The sequence below is a fragment of the Lithobates pipiens genome, unplaced genomic scaffold, assembly GCF_037356315.1.
Source record: "Lithobates pipiens isolate NorthernLeopardFrog02 unplaced genomic scaffold, aLitPip1_a1.2 Scaffold_19, whole genome shotgun sequence".
Classification (NCBI taxonomy): domain Eukaryota; kingdom Metazoa; phylum Chordata; class Amphibia; order Anura; family Ranidae; genus Lithobates; species Lithobates pipiens.
In genome coordinates, this window is record NW_027507764.1 from 532046875 (window position 1) to 532071026 (window position 24152).

At 45.7% G+C, this 24152-nt stretch overlaps 1 protein-coding gene across 3 annotated transcripts in view; it reads left to right on the top strand.

The window, feature by feature from the left end:
• The window catches only part of LOC143997544 (uncharacterized), a 66200-nt gene that overhangs the window by 8064 nt on the left and 33984 nt on the right, over positions 1-24152 (top strand). The window contains exons 1-2 of one of the 3 annotated variants that reach the window (XM_077493205.1): positions 15466-15684; positions 18172-18311. The exons of 1 other annotated variant lie outside the window; for it this stretch is intronic. In XM_077493205.1, the coding sequence (XP_077349331.1) occupies positions 15681-15684; positions 18172-18311 (144 nt within the window). In that variant the 5' untranslated portion in view covers positions 15466-15680. Of the gene's footprint in view, positions 1-15465; positions 15685-18171; positions 18312-24152 lie in introns of those variants that run through there. One more of the 3 variants, XR_013277703.1, reaches the window with a different exon arrangement.

Sequence of the window (24152 nt, forward strand, 5' to 3'; positions counted from 1 at the left end):
ACTGTATTCTATTCTGCAATGTTTTATTGTTAACCATTTTTTGTTTTCAGGTACGCCATTCAGCTGTAGCGTGGATTTATTTATCTTGACAGCAACAGCGTTTGCTCCCACGATATGTAAAGCCACGACTCCAGCGCTGTCGGAGGTGATTTCACCACCACAGTTAAAAAAGAGCATATATGCCGAAGCATGGGGGCATAAGGGGTGGAGGATCGATTTTGCTCCTAATGCCGCGTACATACAGTCAAAATTCCGACGGAGGGCTTGCCCGTGGAAAAGTTTGAATGTATGTACGCGGCATAACTTTTTTGCGGGAGGATGCCCCCATGCTTCGGCATATATATATTTTAGGCACAGATTGTGTTAAATGTGTTATTTTTTGCGATTTTTTTTGTATTTGCTTTGCAGGTATGGTAAGTCCTACTGTTATACTGTAATGTTACTTTGTTTTATTGTTAACCATCATTTGCTTAGCAGGTACGCCATTCTGCTGCAGAGCGGATTTATTTATCTTGACAGCAACAGCGTTTGCTCCCACGATACATAAAGCCGCGACTCCAGCACTGTCGGGGGTGATTTCACCACCACAGTTAAAAAAGAGCATATATGCCGAAGCATGGGGGCATACGGGGTGGAGGAACGATCTGCTCCTACCTTTTGCGGGAGGATGCCCCCATGCTTCGGCATATATAAATGGTGCATGTATGCCCACCATTAGAAAGTGGGTGGATGAAGGGTGGTATCTAATGGTGGGCATGCCCACCGATCAATATTTTTTTTTCGTTCAGCCCACAGGCTGCATGAAAAAAAAAATACAATATATGCCCAACCAGTTCCAGCAACATACTGGTATGTTGCGGGACTTTGAGTGCTTATACCAGAATGATGCCTGCAGGTTTAGGTATCATCTTGGTATCATTCTTTTCAGCCAGCGGTCGGCTTTTATGTAAAAGCAATCCTAGTGGCTAATTAGCCTCTAGACTACTTTTACAAGCAGTGGGAGGGAATGTCCCCCCCCCCGCACCATCTTCCATGGTTTTCTCAGGCTCTCCTGTCCCAACAGGGAACCTGAGAATGCAGCCGGTGGTTCCGCCAGCTGACCATAGAGCTGATCAGAGACCAGAATGGCTCCAATCATCTCTATGGCCTAAGACACCGGAAGCTACGAGCATTTCATGACTTAGATTTTGCGGGATGTAAACAGCGCCATTGGGAAATTGGGAAAGCATTTTATCACACCGATCTTGGTGTGGTCAGATGCTTTGAGGACAGAGGAGAGATCTAGGGTCTGATAGACCCTAATTTTTTTAAAAAAGAGTACCTGTCACTACCTATTGCAATCATAGGGGATATTTATATTCCCTGAGATAACAATAAAAATCATAAAAAAATATATATAAATGAAAGGAACAGTTTAAAAAAAAAATAAAAAAGCAAAATAAATAATAAAAAAAAAAAAAAACCACCCCTGTCCCCCCCTGCTAAGGCGCAACGCGGAACACAAGCGTTGGTCTGGTGGCATATGTAAACAGCAATTGCACCATGCATGTGAGGTATCACCGCGAAGGTCAGATCGAGGGTACTAATTTTAGCAGTAGACCTCCTCCGTAAATCTAAAGTGGTCACCTGTAAAGGCATTTAAAGGCTTTTAAAAATGTACGTAGTTTGTCGCCGCTGCACGTTTCTGCGCAATTTTAAAGCATGTCGTGTTTGGTATCCATGTACTCGGCCTAAGATCATATTTTTTATTTCATCAAACATTTGGGCAATATAGTGATTTTTAGTGCATTAAAATAAAAAAAAGTGTGTTTTTTCCCCAAAAAATGCGTTTGAAAAATCGCCGCGCAAATACCGTGTGAAAAAAAAATATGAAACACCCACCATTTTAATCGGTAGGGCTTTTGCTTTAAAAAAACACTACATGTTTGGGGGTTCAAAGTAATTTTCTTGCAAAAAAAAATATTTTTTCATGTAAACAAAAAGTGTCAGAAAGGGCTTTTTCTTCAAGTGGTTAGAAGAGTGGGTGATGTGTGACATAAGCTTCTAAATGTTGTGCATAAAATGCCAGGACAGTTCAAAACCCCCCCAAATGACCCCATTTTAGAAAGTAGACACCCCAAGCTATTTGCTGAGAGGCAGGTCGAGTCCATGGAATATTTTATATTTTGACAAAAGTTGTGGAAAAAATACATTATTATTATTTTTTTTTTTTTTTTGCACAAAGTTGTCATTAAATGATATATTGCTCAAACATGCCATGGTTATATGTAAAATTACACCCCAAAATACATTCTGTTGCTTCTCCTGAGTACGGGGATACCACAAGTGTGAGACCTTTTGGGAGCCTAACCGCGTACGGTACCCCAAAATCCAAGCACCACCTTCAGGATTTCTAAGGGTGTAAATTTTAGATTTCATTCCTCACTGCCTATCACAGTTTCGGAGGCCATGGAATGCCCAGATAGCACAAAATCCCCCCAAGTGACCCCATTTTGGAAAGGAGACACCCCAAGCTATTTGCCGAGAGGTATGGTTAGTATTTTGCAGACCTTCATTTTTGTCACAAAGTTTTGAAAATTGAAAAAAAGAAAAAAAATATACATTATTTTTTTTTTTCTTCATTTTCAAAAACAAATGAGAGCTGCAAAATACTCACCATGCCTCTCGGCAAATAGCTTGGGGTGTCTACTTTCCAAAATGGGGTCATTTTGGGGGGTTTTGTGCTATTTTGGCATTTTATGGCCTTCAAAACTGTGATAGGTAGTGAGGTGTAAAATCCAAAATTTACACCCTTAGAAATCCTGAAGGCGGTTCTTGGTTTTCGGGGCCCCGTACGCGACTAGGCTCCCAAAAAGTCCCACACATGTGGTATCCCCGTACTCAGGAGAAGCAGCAGAATTTATTTTGGGGTGTCATTTCACATATGTCCCTGGCATGTGTGAGCAATATATCATTTAGTGACAACTTTGTGAAAAAAAAATAAAAGTTTGTAATTTTCCCGCAACTTGTGGCAAAATATAAAATATTCCATGGACTCAACATGCCTCTCAGCAAATAGCTTGGGGTGTCTACTTTCTAAAATGGGGTCATTTGTGGGGGTTTTGTGCCATCTTGGCATTTTATGGCCTTCAAAACTGTAATAGGTAGTGAGGCATGAAATCAAAGATTTACGCCCTTAGAAAGCCTGAAGGCGGTTCTTGGCTTTCGGGGCCCCGTACGCACCTAGGCTCCCAAAAAATCCCACACATGTGGTATCCCCGTACTCAGGAGAAGCAGCAGAATTTATTTTGGGGTGTCATTTTACATATGCCCATGGCATGCATGAGCAATATATCATTTAGTGACAACTTTGTGAAAAAAAAAATAAAAAAAAAAAAGTTTGTAAATTTCCCGCAACTTGCGGCAAAATATAAAATATTCCATGGACTCAACATGCCTCTCAGCAAATAGCTTGGGGTGTCTACTTTCTAAAATGGGGTCATTTGTGGGTGTTTTGTGCCATCTTGGCATTTTATGGCCTTCAAAACTGTAATAGGTAGTGAGGCGTGAAATCAAAGATTTACGCCCTTAGAAAGCCTGAAGGCGGTTCTTGGCTTTTGGGGCCCCGTACGCAGCTAGGCTCCCAAAAAGTCCCACATATGTGGTATCCCCGTACTCAGGAGAAGCAGCAGAATTTATTTTGGGGTGTCATTTCACATATGCCCATGGCATGCGTGAGCAATATATCATTTAGTGACAACTTTGTGAAAAAAAAAAAAAAAAGTTTGTAATTTTCCCGCAACTTGCGGCAAAATATAAAATATTCCATGGACTCAACATGCCTCTCAGCAAATAGCTTGGGGTGTCTACTTTCTAAAATGGGGTCATTTGTGGGGGTTTTGTGCCATCTTGGCATTTTATGGCCTTCAAAACTGTAATAGGTAGTGAGGCGTGAAATTAAAAATTTACGGCCTTAGAAAGCCTGAAGGCGGTGCTTGGTTTTCGGGGCCCCGTACGCGGCTAGGCTCCCAAAAAATCCCACACATGTGGTATCCCCGTACTCAGGAGAAGCAGCAGAATTTATTTTGGGGTGTAATTTCACATATGCCCATAGCATGTGTAAGCAATATATCATTTAGTGACAACTTTGTGAAAAATTTATAAAGTTTGTCATTTTCCCGCAACTTGTGGCAAAATATAAAATATTCCATGGACTCAACATGCCTCTCAGCAAATAGCTTGGGGTGTCTACTTTCTAAAATGGGGTCATTTGTGGGGGTTTTGTGCCATCTTGGCATTTTATGGCCTTCAAAACTGTGATAGGTAGTGAGGAGTAAAATGACATATGTATGCCCTTAGAAATCCTGAAGGCGGTGCTTGGCTTTCGGGGCCCCGTACGCGGCTAGGCTTCCAAAAAGTCGACCACATGTGGTATCCCCGTACTCAGGAGAAGCAGCAGAATGTATTTTGGGGTACAATTCCACATATAACCATGGCATGTGTGAGCAATATATCATTTAGTGACAACTTTGTGTAAAAAAAAAAAAAAATTTTTTTTTTTGTCATTATTCAATCGCTTGCGGCAAAAAAATAAAATATTCAATGGGCTCAACATGCCTCTTATCAATTTCCTTAGGGTGTCTACTTTCCAAAATGGGGTCATTTGGGGGGGTTTTGTACTGCCCTGCCATTTTAGCACCTCAAGAAATGAGATAGGCAGTCATAAAATAAAAGCTGCGTAAATTCCAGAAAATGTACCTTAGTTTGTAGATGTGACAACTTTTGCGCAAACCAATAAATATACAATTATTGACTTTTTTTTTACCAAAGACATGTGGCTGAATACATTTTGGCCTAAATGTATGACTAAAATTGAGTTTATTGGATTTTTCTAATAACAAAAAGTAGAAAATATCATTTTTTTTCAAAATTTGCGGTCTTTTTACGTTTATATCGCAAAAAATAAAAATCGCAGAGTCAGTCAAATACCTTTAAAAGAAAGCTCTATTTGTGGGAAGAAAAGGACGCAAATTTCGTTTGGGTACAACATTGCATGACCGCGCAATTACCAGTTAAAGCAGCGCAGTGCCAAAGTGTAAAAAGACCTCTGGTCATTTACCAGCAAAATGGTCCGGTCTGAAAGTGGTTAAAGTGTAGCTCCAGCCAAAAAAAACTATTTTTAAGCTTTTTGGAAAACATAGGGAAGGGTTATCACCCCTGTATAATTTGTTTTGTCGTCCATCTTTTTTCATCTCACTTGCTGTTGTCTCCTTCCGTTTGCAAGTAGGAGATGTTTGTAAATTGGATGTTTGAAAGTAGGGGCCTGCCCTATATGCTCTGCAGAAATGGCGGAACAAGGTGTTGGTTTTGCCACAACATTGTAAGCCCTCAAAGTGACTCTTGGTGGGCGCTGGAGCGCCCTGCTGTGAACGATTATATCAAGAATTGTAATTACATGCCATTGTTGAACAGTGGTAGAAAAATTGACCTTTGGTGGTTGTGGTGCTGGTGCCACAACACTATAAGTCCTCACCTTTACTCTGGGTGGTCACAGGAAGGGGCCCTCCTGTGAAATATTATATCAAGAATTGTAATTACATGTCCCTGTTAAACAGGGGCAGAAAAATTTGGCCTTAGGCACTGCTGCTGGTGCCACCACACTGCAACCTCTCCCATATACTCTAGTTTTATTGCAGGAATTAGCCCTGCTGCAAAGCATTGCATCAAAAATTGTACTTAAACGCCCCTGTTAAATAGGGGCAGAAAAATTGGGCATTAGGCACTGGTGCTGGTGCCACCACACTGCAACCTCTGCCATATACTCTAGTTTTATTGCAGGAATTAGCCCTGCTGCAAAGCATTGCATCAAAAATTGTAATTAAACGCCCCTGTTAAACAGGGGCAGAAAAATTGGGCCTTAGGCACTGATGCTGGTGCCACCACACTGCAACCTCTGCCATATACTCTAGTTTTATTGCAGGAATTAGCCCTGCTGCAAAGCATTGCATCAAAAATTGTAATTAAACGCCCCTGTTAAACAGGGGCAGAAAAATTGGGCCTTAGGCACTGGTGCTGGTGCCACCACACTGCAACCTCTCCCATATACTCTAGTTTTATTGCAGGAATTAGCCCTGCTGCAAAGCATTGCATCAAAAATTGTACTTAAATGCCCCTGTTAAACAGGGGCAGAAAAATTGGACCTTAGGCACTGGTGCTGGTGCCACCACACTGCAACCTCTGCGATATACTCTAGTTTTATTGCAGGAATTAGCCCTGCTGCAAAGCATTGCATCAAAAATTGTAATTAAACGCCCCTGTTAAACAGGGGCAGAAAAATTGGGCCTTAGGCACTGGTGCTGGTGCCACCACACTGCAACCTCTCCCATATACTCTTGTTTGATTGCAGGAATTAGCCCTGCTGCAAAGCATTGCATCAAAAATTGTACTTAAACGCCCCTGTTAAACAGGGGCAAAAAAATCGTGCTGATGGCATCAACCAGAACCAGAAATGTTCTTCCAACATATCAGTGGAGGAGGAAGAGGATAGACAATCAACATAACAGGACAGTCACTCAGCATCAGCATAGGCAGTCTTGAAGGGATGTGATATTTCAAAAAAAATTATTCTGTTACATCAGCTTCAGGTGCTTGGTAGCTGTGGGTGATCCAAGACTGATTCATCTTGATGAAGGTCAGTCGATCAACTGATTCGGTGGACAGGCGCACCCTGTGATCGGTAACAAAGCCACCAGCAGCACTGAAGGTGCGTTCCGAAAGAACGCTGGATGCAGGACAGGCCAGTAGCTCAATTGCATACTGTGCAAGCTCTGGCCAGTGATCCATCCTCAAGACCCAGTAAGCCAGAGGATTTTCGGTGGGAAAGGTGTCCAAGTCTGACCTTGCCCCTAGGTATTCCTGCACCATGTAAATCAGACGCTGGCGATGGGTGCTGGAACCGATCATACCTTGGGGCTGCGGACTAAAAAATTGTCTGAAAGCATCAGTCAGACGGCCACCTTCTCCACCGCTCCTTCTGACCGATGCCTCAGCCACACGTTGTCCAGGACCAGGAGTTTGTAACCTCCCAGTCTCTGGGAACGCGTTGCACAGACCTTTCTGCAAGGCCTCCCGGAGATGTCTCATCCTCTGCTCCCTCTGCGATGGCAAGATAAGGTCGGCAACCTTACCCTTGTACCGTGGATCAAGGAGAGTGGCCAGCCAGTAATGGTCCCTCTCCTTGATCCGAAGAATATGAGGATCCTTCCGCAGGCTTTGCAGGATCAGAGAGGCCATGCAGCGTAGGTTAGCTGAGGCATTCGGTCCGGAGTCCTCTGTGTCACTAAGGACAACATGATCCGCAGCTACCTCCTCCCAGCCACGTACAAGTCCACGTGTTTCTTGGGACTGTAAATCATCCCTACAAGACTGCTGCTGCTGCTGCTGATGCTGAGTGCCAGCCTCCACCTCCATGCTGACACAATCATCCTCCTCATCCTCTTCCTGTGTGATGGGTGGCACAGCAGGAACACTGTCTGGATAAAGGGGGCCTTGAGAGGCAAGGAAGTCCTCCTCTTCCTGCCTCTGTTCTGCCTCAAGTGCCCTGTCCATTATTCCACGCAGCGTATGCTCCAAGAGGTGGACAAGAGGTACAGTGTCACTGATGCATGCACTGTCACTGCTCACCATCCTTGTGGCCTCCTCAAACGGTGACAGGACAGTGCATGCATCCCTGATCATGCCCCACTGGCGTGGTGAGAAAAAACCGAGCTCCCCTGACCCTGTCCTGGTGCCGTAGTCGCACAGGTACTCATTGATGGCCCTCTGCTGCGTGTGCAGCCGCTGCAGCATGGCCAACGTTGAGTTCCATCTGGTGGGCATGTCACATATAAGGCGGTTCTTGGGCAGGTTCAACTCCTTTTGGAGCTCAGCCAGCCGAGCACAGGCATTAAATGATTGGCGGAAATGCACACAGACTTTCCTGGCCTGCTTCAGGACATCCTGTAAGCCGGGGTACCTGCCCAAGAACCGCTGCACCACCAGGTTAAGGACGTGAGCTACACAGGGCACATGGGTCAGTTGTCCCTGTCGGAGGGCGGAGAGGAGGTTGGTGCCATTGTCACAAACCACCATTCCTGGCTTAAGCTGGCGTGGCGTCAACCACCTCTCGGCCTGCCCCTGCAGAGCTGACAAAACATCCGCCCCAGTGTGGCTCCTGTCCCCCAAACAAACCAGCGCAAGCACGGCATGGCATCGTTTTGCCTGCGTACTTGTGTAGCCCCTGGAACGCCTACGAAGCACCGCTGGTTCTGAGGACAGAGCACTGGAAGAGGCCATGGAGGAAGAAGAAGAGGAGGGGGTGGAGGAGAGAGGTGTGTCACAACCAATAGTAGCATTTTTGAGGCGTGGTGGCGGAACAACCTCCAACACTACTGCACCTTGTCCTGCATCCTTCCCAGCTGCCAGAAGAGTGACCCAATGGGCCGTGAAAGACAGGTAACGTCCCTGTCCATGCCTGCTGGACCATGAGTCAGCGGTAATATGCACCTTACCGCTGACCACCCTGTCCAGCGAGGCAAGGACATTGCCTTCCACATGCCGGTAGAGAGCCGGAATCGCCTTCCGTGAGAAAAAGTGTCGTTTGGGGACCTGCCACTGAGGAACCGCACATTGTACAAACTCACGGAAGGGGGCCAAGTCTACCAACTGAAAAGGCAGCAGTTGAAGTGCTAGCAATTTAGCCAAGCTAGCATTCAACCGCTAGGCATGTGGATGGCTGGGAGTGAACTTCTTTCGCCGGTCCAGCAGCTGGGGCAGGGACATTTGCCTGCTATAATCGCACGTGGGTGTACCGCAAGCAGAGTTCCCGGAAGCACTTGGCTGTGACACACCTAATTCTACACCTTCATTCCTCTCAGAGCAGGTTTCAGAGAGGACTGAAGGTCTAGTGGGGTTGGAGATGCCAGCTGATGAGGAGCAAGGAGAGGTCCACTTTGTTCTTTGGTGTGGGTCTTTGAGGTACGCTCGCCAACGAGCTGCATGGCAGGTCAATATATGTCTGGTCAAGCATGTGGTGCCCAAGCGGCTGATGTTTTGGCCACGTGAGATACGCTTGAGACATATGTTGCAAATAGCAGCGGTGCGATCTGATGCACTCGTCTCAAAAAAGGCCCACACCAAAGAACTTTTAGAATAACGCGCAGAGGCAGCGCCCTGCACAGGCGGAGCTCTGCGGTGTGATTCAGTCAGTGTGCTGCCCCTAAGCTGGCCCCCGGAGGGCATCCTGCCTCGTTGGACATGTGCCTCCTCCTCCTCCTCTCTCCTTCCAGGCACCCACGTGGAGTCAGTGCCCTCATCATCCCCTTCCTCTTCATCGCTGTAGCAAACCTGGCAGTATGCTGCAGCTTGTGGAACATGACTGACAGATTGCTGTCCTTCTTCAGCATCCCCTCTCTCTGCGCTCACGCTACTGCCTTCCTCTAGCTGAGTGTCATCATCAGAGCCCACAAAACACTGGGCATCCTCCTGGAGCATGTACCCAACACTGTGCTCAAAGAGTTCAGGAGAATCCTCAGGAGGACGTGGTGGGTCTAGGGAAGGAGTCACTGATGATGACATTGAGAGGAGGGAAGACGATGCGTTGGCAGCTGCTTTGCTAGTACCCTGAGACTGGGTGAGAGAGGATGAGGAGGATGAAGAGGGCTTGGTCATCCACTCTACCAAGTCGTTGGCATGTTGCGGCTCAACATGTCCAGCTGCCGAAAAGGACAAGCATGTCCCATGGCCACGTGCTGATGACAATGCACCGCGTCCACGACCAGCACTGTTGTCTCTAGACACAGAGCCTGCTTGCCCTCTTTTATCGGCTCGCGCCTGTCTGCCTCTCCTTGCTGGCCTTCCAGACATGGTAATGGCCTGAAGGGAGTTGGGTAAAAAAGCAGTTGGGTAGTGTATATTGTGCTAGAGGCACACAACACCCACTAACTCCTGCAGATGCCTTTATTATAGAACACCAGAGATAAAGGGGTATATACAGATGTATGCTGTGCTGGAGGCACACACAACTTCCAATAACTCCTGCAGATGGCAAGTGGTCTCAAATAGAGAAGAGCTATGTAGGTGGATATAGCGGTATGTACTGGGTACAGAGCACACAGACAGCACGCACAAGCTCCTAACACTACTGACTGCAAGCTCTATTATAAAAGATAGATCACTAGCTATATAGGTGAGGTGAATATAGCGGTGTATACTGCGGTCAGGGCACGCAGACAACAACCACTACACAACAGCAAGATCGAAAATCGTCCGAACACGATCGGTGTGTACTGTGTTGAAGGTACACAGAACACCCACTAACTCCTGCAGATGCCTTTATTATAGAACACCAGAGATAAAGGGGTATATACAGATGTATACTGTGCTGTGCTGGAGGCACACACAACTTCCAATAACTCCTGCAGATGGCAAGTGGGCTCAAATAGAGAACAGCTATGTAGGTGGATATAGCGGTATGTACTGGGTACAGAGCACGCAGACAGCATGCACAAGCTCCTAACACTACTGACTGCAAGCTCTATTATAAAAGATAGATCACTAGCTATATAGGTGAGGTGAACATAGCGGTGTATACTGCGGTCAGGGCACGCAGACAACAACCACTACACAACAGCAAGATCGAAAATCGTCCGAAAACGATCGGTGTATACTGTGTTGAAGGTACACAGAACACCCACTGCTTCAAACGCCAACACACTACACAAGGCCGCCGCGCTGGCGGCCTTATATAGTGTGGGGCGTGCACTACACAGCCTGAGCTATGATTGGCCACAGGCATCCTGCCTGTGGCCACTCATGGCTCTCCTCGCTGCTGGCGCTGCGATTGGCCAAGCATGCGGGGTCACAGTGCATGCTTGGCCAATCATGAGCCAGCAATGCACTGCGCCATCGCAGTGCATTGTGGGCCGTGAGCGCCACACGAATTTGGCGCGAACGGACCAAAATGTTCGGACTTCGCCGAACGGACGAACAGCCGATGTTCGAGTCGAACGTATGTTCGACTCGAACACGAAGCTCATCCCTATTCGGGACAAATGTCCTAATCCCAGGAATGTCCTGGGAAATTCGGGACCGTTGGCAACTATGCAGCTCGGGCTGCTCTGTTTGTCTGTGGCTGAGTAACAGACCCAGCCGGGAGATCGCCCTGCGCTCTCGGGTGTCTGGGAGTCCGCAGCCAAATGCAGGAGACTCGGGATGTCTGGTTTAACAAACAAGTTAATAAGGAGTAATAGGGGAGTGCATTGTCAGAGAGTACAGGGTTCAGGGGAGATGGGGTTATTATAGTGTCTGGGGTGGTATTAAATGGTGATGGGAGTGCGTCTCAAGGCTTCTTTCTGGGTAACAAGCAGGTTAAAGCTGTTGTATACCTCCCTGCAGTACTTGTATCCATAGGTAAGCCTAGAATAAGGCTTACCTATAGGTACTGTAAATATCTCCTAAACAGTTAATGTATACTGCACCAATGATGTAATCGCACATGCGCTCTGAAGTAACAGCCACCTGTGATGTTTTTTTCAGGAGCGAGTGCCGTGACTGGCCTCTGGGGAGAGCTCTGACACAGACTCGGGCCCTACTGAGGCTGGTGACCCCTGCTCTGTCGTTTTCAGATGACGCTGAACAGGACCGTTCGGACAGTGCAGGATGAGTTCGGGTACTTGCGCGTCAAAGCGCTTGGAGCACTTATCACAGCTATGCGTGATACCCTGAAGATTCAGGAGCCGGCAGATCCCTCTGCTGATGTAGCGGTCCCTTTTGGTTCCTGTAAGCCAGCCCGTTCACCTAAGGTGCTCCTGGATCTGACTTATTTTGATAAGTTAATTTACAAGGAATGGGGTCGACCGCAACGGACCTTTTTGGTCCCCAAATACATGGTGGTGCGCTACCCCTTGAGGAGAGCCTTCTCAAAAAATGGTCAGCTCCTCTGGTCATGGACCCCCCAGTATCCAGGTTAAACTAAGTAACCACGATCCCGGACGTGGGGACTTTTGCATTCAAGGACCCCACAGACAGGAAGGCCGCAGCGTGGCTCGTTCCTTGTTTACGGTTGTGGGGTCAGCCATACAACCTGTACTGGCATCCGCACTTGTGTCGCAGACACTAACTAACTGTTGCACTGCGAATTGGGAGAACAACAGTCTTCTCCTGTCTGAGTGGGACTAGCAGACCAACTAGTACAAGGCCTTAAGTACGTTTGTGACGCGGCCCTGAATACCCTCCCTGTTATCCAGGGCTTCAGTGTCAGCAGTGGTGCTGAGGCGCCTGATTTGGTTAAAATGCTGGTCATCTGACCAGGCATCTAAAAAAAGCCCTGACGGATCTTCCCTTCCTTCGCGACCGACTCTTTGGATGACATTATTAAAAATGCCACAGGTGGTAAGAGTACACTACTCCCACAGCCACACCTTATGCAAGGGTCCTCTTTTCCGCTCATGAATGGCTTTTTCGTCCGCCCGGGGCTTCGACCAAGCGTCCCCAGCCCGACAGGATGACTTCTGAAGGACCAAAGCATCCCTGGAACCGCAAGCCTAACAAGTCTGCGAGTAAAAGTGCTACCACGTGAAGGTTTGTCCCCGCCCGGAACGCGGTTGGGGGTCGTCTTTGGGAGTTTGCAGCCCGGTGGACCTCTCGGCTGTCTGACCAATTGGTCTGCGATCTGATTTCTTCCGGCTACAAGATAGAGTTCCTCTCTTGGCTGCAAAACAGATTCTTTCCCACCAGCATACCCGTTCTCCCGGCGCGCCAGAAGGCCCTTGGGGGCAGTATGGGACCTGCTGGGTCGCGGGGTGATGGTACCTGTTCCTGTTTCGGAACGCTTCCAGGGGTTCTACTGTTTGGACGTACACCCCTTCCTTTTTGGGAACTACAATCTTGGACCTAAGAGCCCTCAACCACTTTGTGAAAGTGCAGAGGTTCAGAATGGAATCAGTTCGCTCAGTAGTCGCTGCACTCCATCAAGGGGACCCCCTGGCATCTTTAGACATCCAGGATGAGTACCTGCACATACCCATATGCCTTCGGCATCAGAGGTTCTGCGATTTGCAGTCGGGGAAGCCCACTACCAGTTTGAGGCTCTCCCCTTTGGTTTGGCATCAGCCCCCCGAGTCTTTACCAAGGTATTGGCTCCTGTTTTGGCATTGCTGCGGCAATGCGGGATCGCGATCGTGGGCTACCTAGACAATCTCCTCCTGAGAGAGTCCTCTGCCTCAGAGGAGAATGTGGCGATCGCCATGCAGACCCTGCAAGAATTTGGGTGGCTGTTGAACCTAAAAAAGTCGGTGATCGTACCAACTCAGCGGTTGGCGTACCTAGGCTTGCTGCTGGACTCCATGGAAGCGAAAGTATTTCCCCCTTTAGACAAACTGCAGACTCTCAGATAGGGCTGCAACTAACGATTATTTTCATAATCAATTAGTTGCCCGATTATTGTTTCGGTTAATAACCTAAAAAAAAGTGGGTCAAATTGACGTTCATTTTCAACCACAGTGACGGGAAAATTTGGAAATAATAGAAAACTTCTTGGTCAAAGGAATTTTCAGACATGTGGTTTTTGTTTAGAAATGAAGAGAAAAATTTCAAACAAAATTCTTTCAGCGAACGTACAAAGATTTTTCATCTGAATAGTCTCACCTGAAAAATGATCCGTGAGGCCAGCATAAGGCTTGGTACGCACATATGCAGTTTTTACTTTTGATCTGTTTCTGTAGTGCTTTTTGCTGTGCGTTTTGATTTTTGCGCACGTGATTTTACTGCAATTTTGCTTTTTTAGAATTTTTTGGGCAGATTAAAAAACACAAATTGCTGCAAAAACACATTACATTCTTTGCTGCAGCTTCTCCATTGCATTATATTGAACCAAAAAGGTATCCACGGGCCATTGACGGCTCCTTACTAAGGGGGTTAATGCAAACACCCCAGAGACAGTATCCCATACGTTATACTGCACCAGTCCATTCTTCAGCCTCCAAATACACTGCAGTTTATTTGGGAAGTGGCTGGACAGGCATCGGCCTGTGCTTGTTGCGTTTAGGGGGCACATGTGCTTCCATGACGCTTGGAGAGTGATGGCTGCTGCGAGGTTTAGAGCAGTAGCACTGATTTCATGTTCAACAATTTTGGTGGGGGTTGGGACCCCAATCCCACAGGGTTCATTAATGTTGTTGTGAATTCATGAAGAAATACATTTAATATTCACTGGCAGAGATGAGCGATTTCAGTAGGCCACAAAAAGTGGATGAACTATAATTTTGATATTATTGAACTGTTACCCTTTTGGAGACCTGTAAAACAAAATACATGATCTCACACTTTTTGTTTTTCCAAATGTGCAGGGGATTAGTTATCTGTAACTTTTACAAACCCTGTGTTGAAACAAGAGACTGGAACAATGGTAGCTTTTGTCACCAAACAAAAAGATGTTTACTTATTTTGTTGGTTAGATTGAGAAGACCAAACTTGCATAAGTATTTATCACATGGAAATAATCCTTAACTAGAAAACCCCATTGTGCGCAAGTGAAGACTGTTTGGACAATATACAACCATAAAGAGAAAATTCAATAGCTGACACCTTGTCCAACAAAACCTATTGTGTGAATTGTAGAGACTTGAAGGGCACAGCTAAGCCATCTAAACATTTATTGGACTGCTCAAAGTTCATCTCAAAACATGGTGTTAGAGGGATATGCAAGTCAGACATATTTCAAAAGTATTTCAAGTAATTCAAACTATATGTGATATTTGTAGGTCACAAAAGAGATATTATAATGTTAGTATCTAATGATCTAAAGAACTTTGTCATAAAGAAATTATATATGAAAGTGGGATTATAAATAGAAGTGTTTTAGCAACGAATTAGCATTATGAAAAACATATAATCGTGATTATAACTGTATAAGAATTTAACCTATGTTTACAAATATTGATTGGATACCCGAATTATACATGTATCCATATAGATAATAATTGTATGTGATATTGTTTGATATATATCTAACCTGTGTCCTTTCTAAATGGACTAAAGATTTAATAGATATACATTGATATACGTATATAACCATTTTATACAATGGGGATTATTCAAAATTATGTTAAGCATATTTTATATTATATCATTTACTATGATTCCTGAATACTAGAGATATATTCGTTAGAACATATATAAAAACGAATGCATATTATAAAAATAAAAATATTAACTAAAAGAGATAAAACACCAAACAAGTGAGACACCTGGTGGTTAAAGGTGCTATTACCTTAAAATCATTAGACTCCTGGAAAAGCTAACCATTGCATGTTGCCTGCCAATGAAGAGGGAACACATACCTTCTGGGCAGAACTTAGTATAATTTTATGATCTTTTTGTTTAAGAGGATATTTAAGAAACTAGAAAGATGCCATAAAGGGGAGAGAGCTCAGGGACATACCGGGGGGTGGGGGGGGGGGGGGGGACACTGGAAGACTGCCAGACAAACTGATACTCATGCACCATGCATGAATACACATTTTTACATTCATGAAGATCCCTGCTCCTTGGAACTCGGAGGTCACACAAAGTAATTCCTCTGTAAGAGAATCCATGTTGAATGCCCTGGCAGCCATCTTAAAAATCCTGGTAACCAACAATCCACACTAATAGCCATATTTGGAATGGGTAAATATTTGTTTATTATATCTTCTATGTTCTCTTAAATATTGATGTTTTGAATATTCTATTATTGAAAATCTTTCTCCCGAATCAATAACCGCCTTTTAGATTTTTCTCTAAATTCTATTTTTCATTATAAATTTCTTTTTTTGCATAGTTGCCAATTTTATTGACAAACAAACGTCTAATTTATTTCACATTGTTAACCACTTACTTACCTGCAGTATAGTAACGGTTGGACGTGTGAAATACAGGCGTTCTGTTTAATTGTCAATTATCAAAAGGTTATTGATTCTACCGAGAAGTGATAATGGTGATAATTAAGTCCAAAGTACAACACGCCCATTTTGTGGGTGTTTCCATTAATTGTCAAGGTGTTCATGTGACGCAATCCATATTTTAATTTCATGTAAATATTTGTCAACCAATAAATGTAACTATTTTGTATGATCACTTGTCTCCGTGAATACGTTTCACATGTATAGACTGTGTCATATACTGTAGATTGATTTTGTATCTTAAAAATATCTTCGTTAAAAATTACTTAATAAATATTGTGCGGGAAACTGTCCCTAAAAAGAACAACAATATTCATATTTAATAAGAATTCCCTATTTGGGTCCTGTGTCGAGTAGAGACGCCTTTGATTAACAACAGACTTATTTATAGTGAGCAGGACTTAGTTTCAGTCTTAAAGATCTCACCGAGTTGCCGTCTCCCTTTCTCCCCACTAGGTGCTCTGGTTCTCCCAGAGACACCACAATACTACTAGATTGGGCCCATCTAGTGACAGTACTTTTTTATCTCCATAACCCAATTACACCCTTTCAATCTCTTATGGACTTTGGGTCAACCTTCTAACCATATTGGTTCAGTTTCTTATAGGGGTGCACCGAATGGGTTTTTTGGTGCCGAAACCGATACCGAAAATGAAAAATACACTAGGCCGAAAACCGATACCGAAACAGCACCGATACCGAAAATGACTGTTTTTAAAAAATATTTTCATACAGCAGATGGTCAGAGACTGGGGACATATTACAGGAGATGGTCAGAGACTGCAGGCATGGTACAGGAGATGGTCAGAGACTGCAGGCATGGTACAGGAGCTGGTCAGAGACTGCAGGCATGGTACAGGAGATGGTCAGAGACTGCAGGCATGGTACAGGAGATGGTCAGAGACTGCAGGCATGGTACAGGACATGGTCAGACTGCAGACATGGTACAGGAGCTGGTCACAGACTGCAGACATGGTACAGGAGCTGGTCAGAGACTGCAGACATGGTACAGGAGATGGTCAGAGACTGCAGACATGATACAGGAGCTGGTCAGAGACTGGGGATATGGTACAGGAGCTGGCCAGAGACTGCAGGCATGGTACAGGAGATCAAAGCAGCCTCACCAGTTCCCCCTCAGATGCAGCCTGCCTGATAAAAATACATGCACAGTGTTTTCCATGTATTCCAATGGCTTTAGTTCACACCATGCAGTCAGTTTCCGGTGTGGAAACTGACTGCATGGTGTGAACTAGAGCCATTGGAATACATGGAAAACACTGTGCATGCATTTTGTGCAAAAAAAAAAAGCACACGGAACTGCATCTGGTGTGAACTGGCCCCAAGCAAGCTACCTGGTTCCGTTCCAACAGACTTCTATTGGGAATGCTCATATCGTTACCTCTACTAGCAATAACTTAACCCTTCCCCATTCTATCACATGGCGATAAAAAACTAGCTGGGTCAAAATCAAGATTATTATAATTTTTTTATATGGTCAATAAAGTGAGTACAGCCTTTGTCCTGTGACCTGGTTTATATAGCATGGCTCCATTCACACTAGTGGCCAGAGGTAGATAGTCTCAGAGGCAAACAAATGACTTTTGGATGCAGCAGCACTGTGGGCACAAAAAACTTGATTTAGCTGCGGACAAAACTCTGCAATGCTTGCCCTGGGCACACTCTTTCCCCCTTATGCAGTGTCTAAATGCAGCCTCACCCATGCCCGGATCTGTGCGGTGATCTCCGTGTGTCACGAAGCTGTGCATTGAATTTCCCAGGCGGCTGCAGTAAGAATGTCCCGCCTCCTGTAATCACGTCACGCTGATTCAATGTCCCGCCATTGGATCAGTGTACCGTCTGTCACAGGAGGCGGGACATTGTTACTGCAGCCGCCCGGGCAATTCAATGCACAGCTCCGTGACACACGGAGATCACCGCACTGTCGGGCGGGAGGAAAGGAGGAGGGAGGACGGAGGACTGGGGACGAGCCAGGAAAACACCCGTGCAATGGGCGGCACCAGGGGACGGAGCCCCGCACAGGCCCCACCCCCATTTTCGGCCCCATTATCGGCAAGATTTTCCTTTCGGCATTCTGCCGAAAACACAATTTTCGGCCGATATGTTTCGGCGGCCGAAATTTCGGTGCATCCCTAGTTTCTTAGTAAATGCATTAATCACTATCTTCTGGTGTTTCCTCTTTTTTCTTTCCTCACAGAGTCCACAGGGACATCCAGCCTCCTGAGTCCACATCATGGCCTACTCCTCCCTGGGCAGCAACCCCACTGTGATCTTGCACAATGTGAGGGGGTTGAATATCCCAGAAAAACGCACCACGCTGCTGAGAAATCAGGAAGGGTAAGCCTCATTTTGTGTTATTGCAAGAGACACACTTCAAAACTCACAAGGGGCCTAGGCTCACCGACTCGAGTTACACGAGGGCATTCCATTCCACGAACAACCTTCCTAAGACTAAAGGGGTCTCAATTTTAATACACAAGAACACACCTTTTGAGCTGACAGAAGAATTAGTAGATACGGAAGGGAGGAACATATTTCTAAAAGGGATTTATGGAGGAGTGCCCATTACTATCGCAAATGCATACTTTCCAAATAAGGCTCACCTACCATTCAGTAAGCACTTAGTCCATCAGCTATTAGGTTTCACGACAGGTTGCCTAATCATGGGTGGGGATTTCAACATCCCTCTGAACCCTCTACTGGACACCTCCACAGGCAAAACCAACATCAGGTATACAACACTTAAACAAATTAAAACACTCTTACAATCCCTGCATCTGGTCAATGCCTGGAGATTTCGCAATCCAAACGGATGAGACTTTACATTCTACTCCGCTCCACACAGAAAACACATCAGACTGGACTACCTTTTCGTATCCCAAAATGACCTGGCCAAACGAATGGACGCCCGCATATGACTGCAAACGATATTGGATCACGCGCCTATCGCACTAACTTTAGATGTGACCAGATCACTTCCCAAATCCCAAACTTGGAGATTGAACTCCTCCCTGTTATCAGACCAGACACTACTGCCTAAACTAAAAGAGTGTATTAGAGATTTCTTCTCACGTAACAATACGCCAGTGGACCCCCTGGTCATTTGGGAGGCCCATAAATGCCCGCTGAGAGGCGAACTGATGAAAATGGGAGCTTCCCGCAAAAGACAGGAGAGGAAGGAAATACAGTCAGTGACAGAACGCATTAATAAGCTAGAAACACTACACAAACTCTCTCAATAGACTCAGCCAGAGAATTGCTAGACTTGAGGAAAACACTTCAACAGATTTTCAAAACTAAATCCAAATGCTTCTTATTTTTCAAAAAAAATATTTATTATGAGACAGGAAACAAGGCAGGCCTTTAGCCGGAGCACTCAAATAACACACCCTCAGCAACACCATACTAGGTATCAAACAGACAAACGGCACATTTCCATACCTACTACTCCAACCTCTATAACCTCCCACAGCAACATAGACACCCTGAAATGGTGGGAGACAGATCTCAGATCATCAAAGACTTCCAAGAGCAGCCTCCCCGCACTAGACAACCTAGAAGCTAACTCCCTCGAAAGCCCAATAGAAGCGCAGGAAATAAGACACAATCAATTCACTAAAACTAGGCAAAAGTCTGGGCCTGGACGGTTACACTGTAATCTATTACAAAACCTTCACTGACCTATTGGAGGATCCCCTGGGGAGGGCCTTGAACTCCTTGTCCCAACCCAAGGAGACGAGGCCAGACTGGCTCTCAGCCTTCATAACGGTACTGTCGAAAACAGGGAAGGACTCCTCGGAGTGTGCAAGCTATCAGCCAATCTCTCTATTAAACCTAGATTTAAAAATCTTTGCTAAGATCCTGGGGGACAGATTGAAACCATTCTTAGCCAAATTGATAGGCCCCGAACAGGTGGGCTTTATGCCTGGGTGCGAAGCCAAAGACAACGTTATCAAGTCCTTGTTGCTGATCCAAGCGGCCAGACCTAGTGCTGTCGAGAGCCTTCTCCTGTCCACGGATGCAGAGAAGGCCTTCGACAGAGTGGCGTGGGATTACATGCTGGCTGCGTGCAGGCACGTGGGCCTGGGAACAAAAATGATGGGCTGGATCTCCGCCCTCTACCAGAGACCCACAGCAAAACTGAAAATAAATGGCACACTTTCCGAGAGGGTCCATATTTCTAATGGCACGAGGCAGGGGTGTCCTCTATCCCCCCTACTATTTATCCTGTCCTTGGAACCATTCATCAGGACGATCAACGCAGATCCTTCCATAGGTGATTTCAGGGTGGCGGACAGGGAGTTCAAGGTCGATGCTTATGCAGACCTGCTTTTTTTCCCCCAACCGCCCCCCAAACATCTCTTCCCAACCTGACAAAAGCTTTTAAACAATACGGGTACATATCCAACTTAAAGATAAATTATACGAAATCCAAAGCTATGAACGTGACCTTACCAGCTCACACACTTAATTTGACGAAAGCCAATTCCCACTTTAGATGGGACTCCTTAAGCTACTTGGGAATTAGACTGACCCCGCAGGTCTCATCTATCTATGAGCAAAACTTTGTGCCAATTGCTTAAGTCTATCCAACATGACCTTAAAAAATGGCATACGGGCAGCTTTTCATGGTTTGGCCACGCAGCGATCGTTAAAATGACCATTCTCCCCAGGCTCCTTTACTTAATCCGCATACTTCCAATAAAGATTCCACAACAAATGTTCCATGTCTTATGCTCAATGATCATGAAGTTCATTTGGACACATAAAAAACCAAGAATTAAATATGAGTCTTTAATTAGGTCAAAGGAGCTTGGAGGAATGGGAATACCAGACTTTCGCAATTATCATGTGGCTTCCCACATTGCTAGGATCATGGACTGGCATTGCCACAAGGATACCAAGGATTAGGTGGCTTTGGAAATATCGGTCAACTCGGTCCCATTGACTTTTGCACCTTGGGTGCCTTGGTTGGCATATCCAGACGATCTGAAACATCACCCACTAACAGGAACGATGTCACGGTACTACTTACAGTGAGCCCACAGGCGAGCAGGTAACACGGGATCCCCCAGGGCGTGGAATCTAAGAGCCAGCCGGTGTTCCGCCAGGGACCCTCTCATGAAGGTTTGGACTTAGCTGCGTGCTGACCCCAGGTCACGACCCCCGGGTTCACCCGGCTCGCTAGGGAATTACCAGAAGACACTGCCAGACAAGGATGGATGGATGAAGCGAAAGAGAGCCAAGGTCAGGGAAGGGTGCAGACAACGTAATCAGAACAAGCCGGGTCGGTACACAAGGGATCAGTTCACGAGAGGTCAGGTAACACAGGGTACACAAGGGAGCTCAGAAACAAATGTTGTTCAAGCAACCAGTAGCTGGTTAGAAAGGGATTTAAATAGAGAAGCACATGAGGGGCTGGACAGGAAGTAGCAGGAAGGAAACATATATTAGGCAACAGGTGATGGGTGGCAACACCCATAACTGCAGAGTGCACAGAGCTGAACACCAGCTAGTGGAACAACAGATGCCAGCCGACCTACTGCAGTAAAGGTGAGACACAGATCAGCTCCGCAGCTGATCTGTGACAAACGACACTTAAACTGTTACATGGTCTCCCCAAGAAGACTGAGATCACGTCCGCCCGAGGCCCCTTAACCCCACTACAAGACAACCCAGACTTCATACCAGGGCAGGGAAACACACATCTCAAGACAGGTAATAGTGATAAACCCCTTTTAGCCAGGGACTGCTATGCGCATTCCAAGCTGAAATACCTCTTGAGTTAAAGAGGGATAACAGTTTGCCCGGGTTGCCGTTTTGGACATATCTCCAATTACAGGGCTATCTCCAGAAACACGGGAAGCTAGGCAAATTTTCTAGACCCTTGACGGGATTCGAGTCGGTGTGTCTCTCAGGTGCTCAGGTAGCCAGGGCAACCTCAATAGAATACGAGTGGCTGCAAGAGGCTAAACATCCAACGGATGACAGACTCAGGAGGCGGTGGTCGGAGGACTTAAAGGTAACAATTAGTACAAAACAATGGAGGAATGCTTGCGTTTTGGCCCATAAGTGCTCAATCAGCACCAAGATTCTAGAAACAGCATACAAACTGTTGACACAATGGTACCTTACACCCCTAAAACTGCACAAATGGAACCCAAAGGTTCCCGACCTGTGCTGGAGGTGCCGGGGTGATGTGGGTTCTCTAGTGCACATTTGGTGGCAATGCCCGCTGCTCACCCCCTGTCAAAGCAATACCACTTTGACCTTCGATGCCGCTTGTTGCCTTTTGCATATATCCAGCTGGTCTTTGAAAAAATACAAGCACTCCCTCACGATACACTTACTAGGTGCAGCTAAGTAATTGATTCCAGTCCACTGCAAATCCTCTCAGGTCCCGTCCACAAGGGACTGGCTCTACAGAGTCCCTGAAATCTGTGAAATAGAAAACACACTGGCACAATCTAACGAACGGGTGGAGAGTTTCTTGGAAACTTGGCAAACGTGGAATATTTTCAAACACTCAGAGGCCTTCTCAGACATCGTCACAGGCTGAGCCGTCACAGCAGGCCAGTCCAGCGAATTCTCGACAGTTGGGGAAACTGAACGGTAGTGAGACCTTCAGTCAAGATGCTTGACCCTCCTTTTCTCTCTTTCTTTCTCCCTCACTCCCCCCTCTCGTGCCTTTACCCGCTCCCACTCTCTTTTCCCCATACCCCCTCAAGCCCCTTACCTCTCTTTTCACCCCCTCCCTACCCATCTCTCTTCTTCACTTACTTTCTCATCAAATCTCTCCTACGGCCTTCTCATACTCCTAATTCTTCCCCAACACAACGGAGAGCAACAATTTGGTCATTCACACTTGAGGTACTTCAAGGTTTGTTTCCTAACCCAATTCAGCTGAAATGTTTCTAGAAAATAGATTGGCAACATGAGGAAACATATACATGCTAGACGATGTCAAACCATATATTGTTGCACATTTCTCTTGTTCACAAAGTTCAATTATTTGTAGTTGATTGGTTGACTTTTACTGGATTTTTACTGTACAAAAATGGATCACATTGTGTTGCTTTTTCTATGTACTGTCTTTTGCTTCAATAAATTCTTTAATGACAAAAAAGCACCGTTTTGCGTTAAAAGTCCCTGACCCTTTCCAAATATGCAGCGGCTGAAAAAAGCTCAGATATGAACGTGTCCCATAGGAAACCATGTAAATGAACTGTAGTGCGTTTATGCAAAAATCACCAATAAACATATAGATGTGAACCAGGCCTAAGATGTTGTGCATCCGGAGGTGTTCAGGCTACTGTGCCTGCAATGGGGCATACCAGATGTGGATCTTCTGGCCTCTCATCTTAATCGGAAGGTACAGAGATTCGTGTCCAGGACAAGAGATCCATGGGCAGACACGCTTGTGGCTTCCTGGGAGCAGTACCAGCTGATCTATGCCTTTCCTCCGCTGAAACTGTTACCACGTCTGCTCTGCAGAGTGGAGGCCGAGGGGATCCCAGTAATACTGATTGGCCCCAGCGTCCCTAGTACACAGACCTGGTGCACCTGGTGGCAGACGCCCCATGACGATTGCTGTTAAGAGAAGACCTTCTGTCTCAAGGTCGATTCTCCATCCTGCTTTACCATCGCTGGTTTTAACGGCATGACTATTGAGAGCCAGGTATTGAGGAACCGGGGTCTTTCGGACTCGGTGATCCAAAATATACTGAGAGCACGGAAATCTTCTTCTCGGAAGATATATCGTCGTACCTGGAAGGCCTACATCTCCATGTGTGAGGAGAAAGGATGGCGTCCGCGCTCCTTTTCTGTGATAGGTAGTGAGGAGTTAAATCAAAAATTTACGCCCTAATGCCGCGTACACACGATCGGAATTTCGGCCTGCACAAGAGTTTTTCATTGGAAAATGCAGGGTCCTGTATGCGGCTTCCAAAAAATCCCACACATATGGTATCCCCGTACTCAGGAGAAGCAGCAAAATTTATTTTGGGGTGCAATTCCACATATAACATGGCATGTGTGAGCAATATATAATTTAGTGAAAACTTTTTTTTTTTGTCATTATTCAATCACTTGGGACAAAAAAATAAAATATTCAATGGTCTCAACATGCCTCTTAGCAATTTCCTTAGGGTGTCTACTTTCCAAAATGGAGTAATTTGG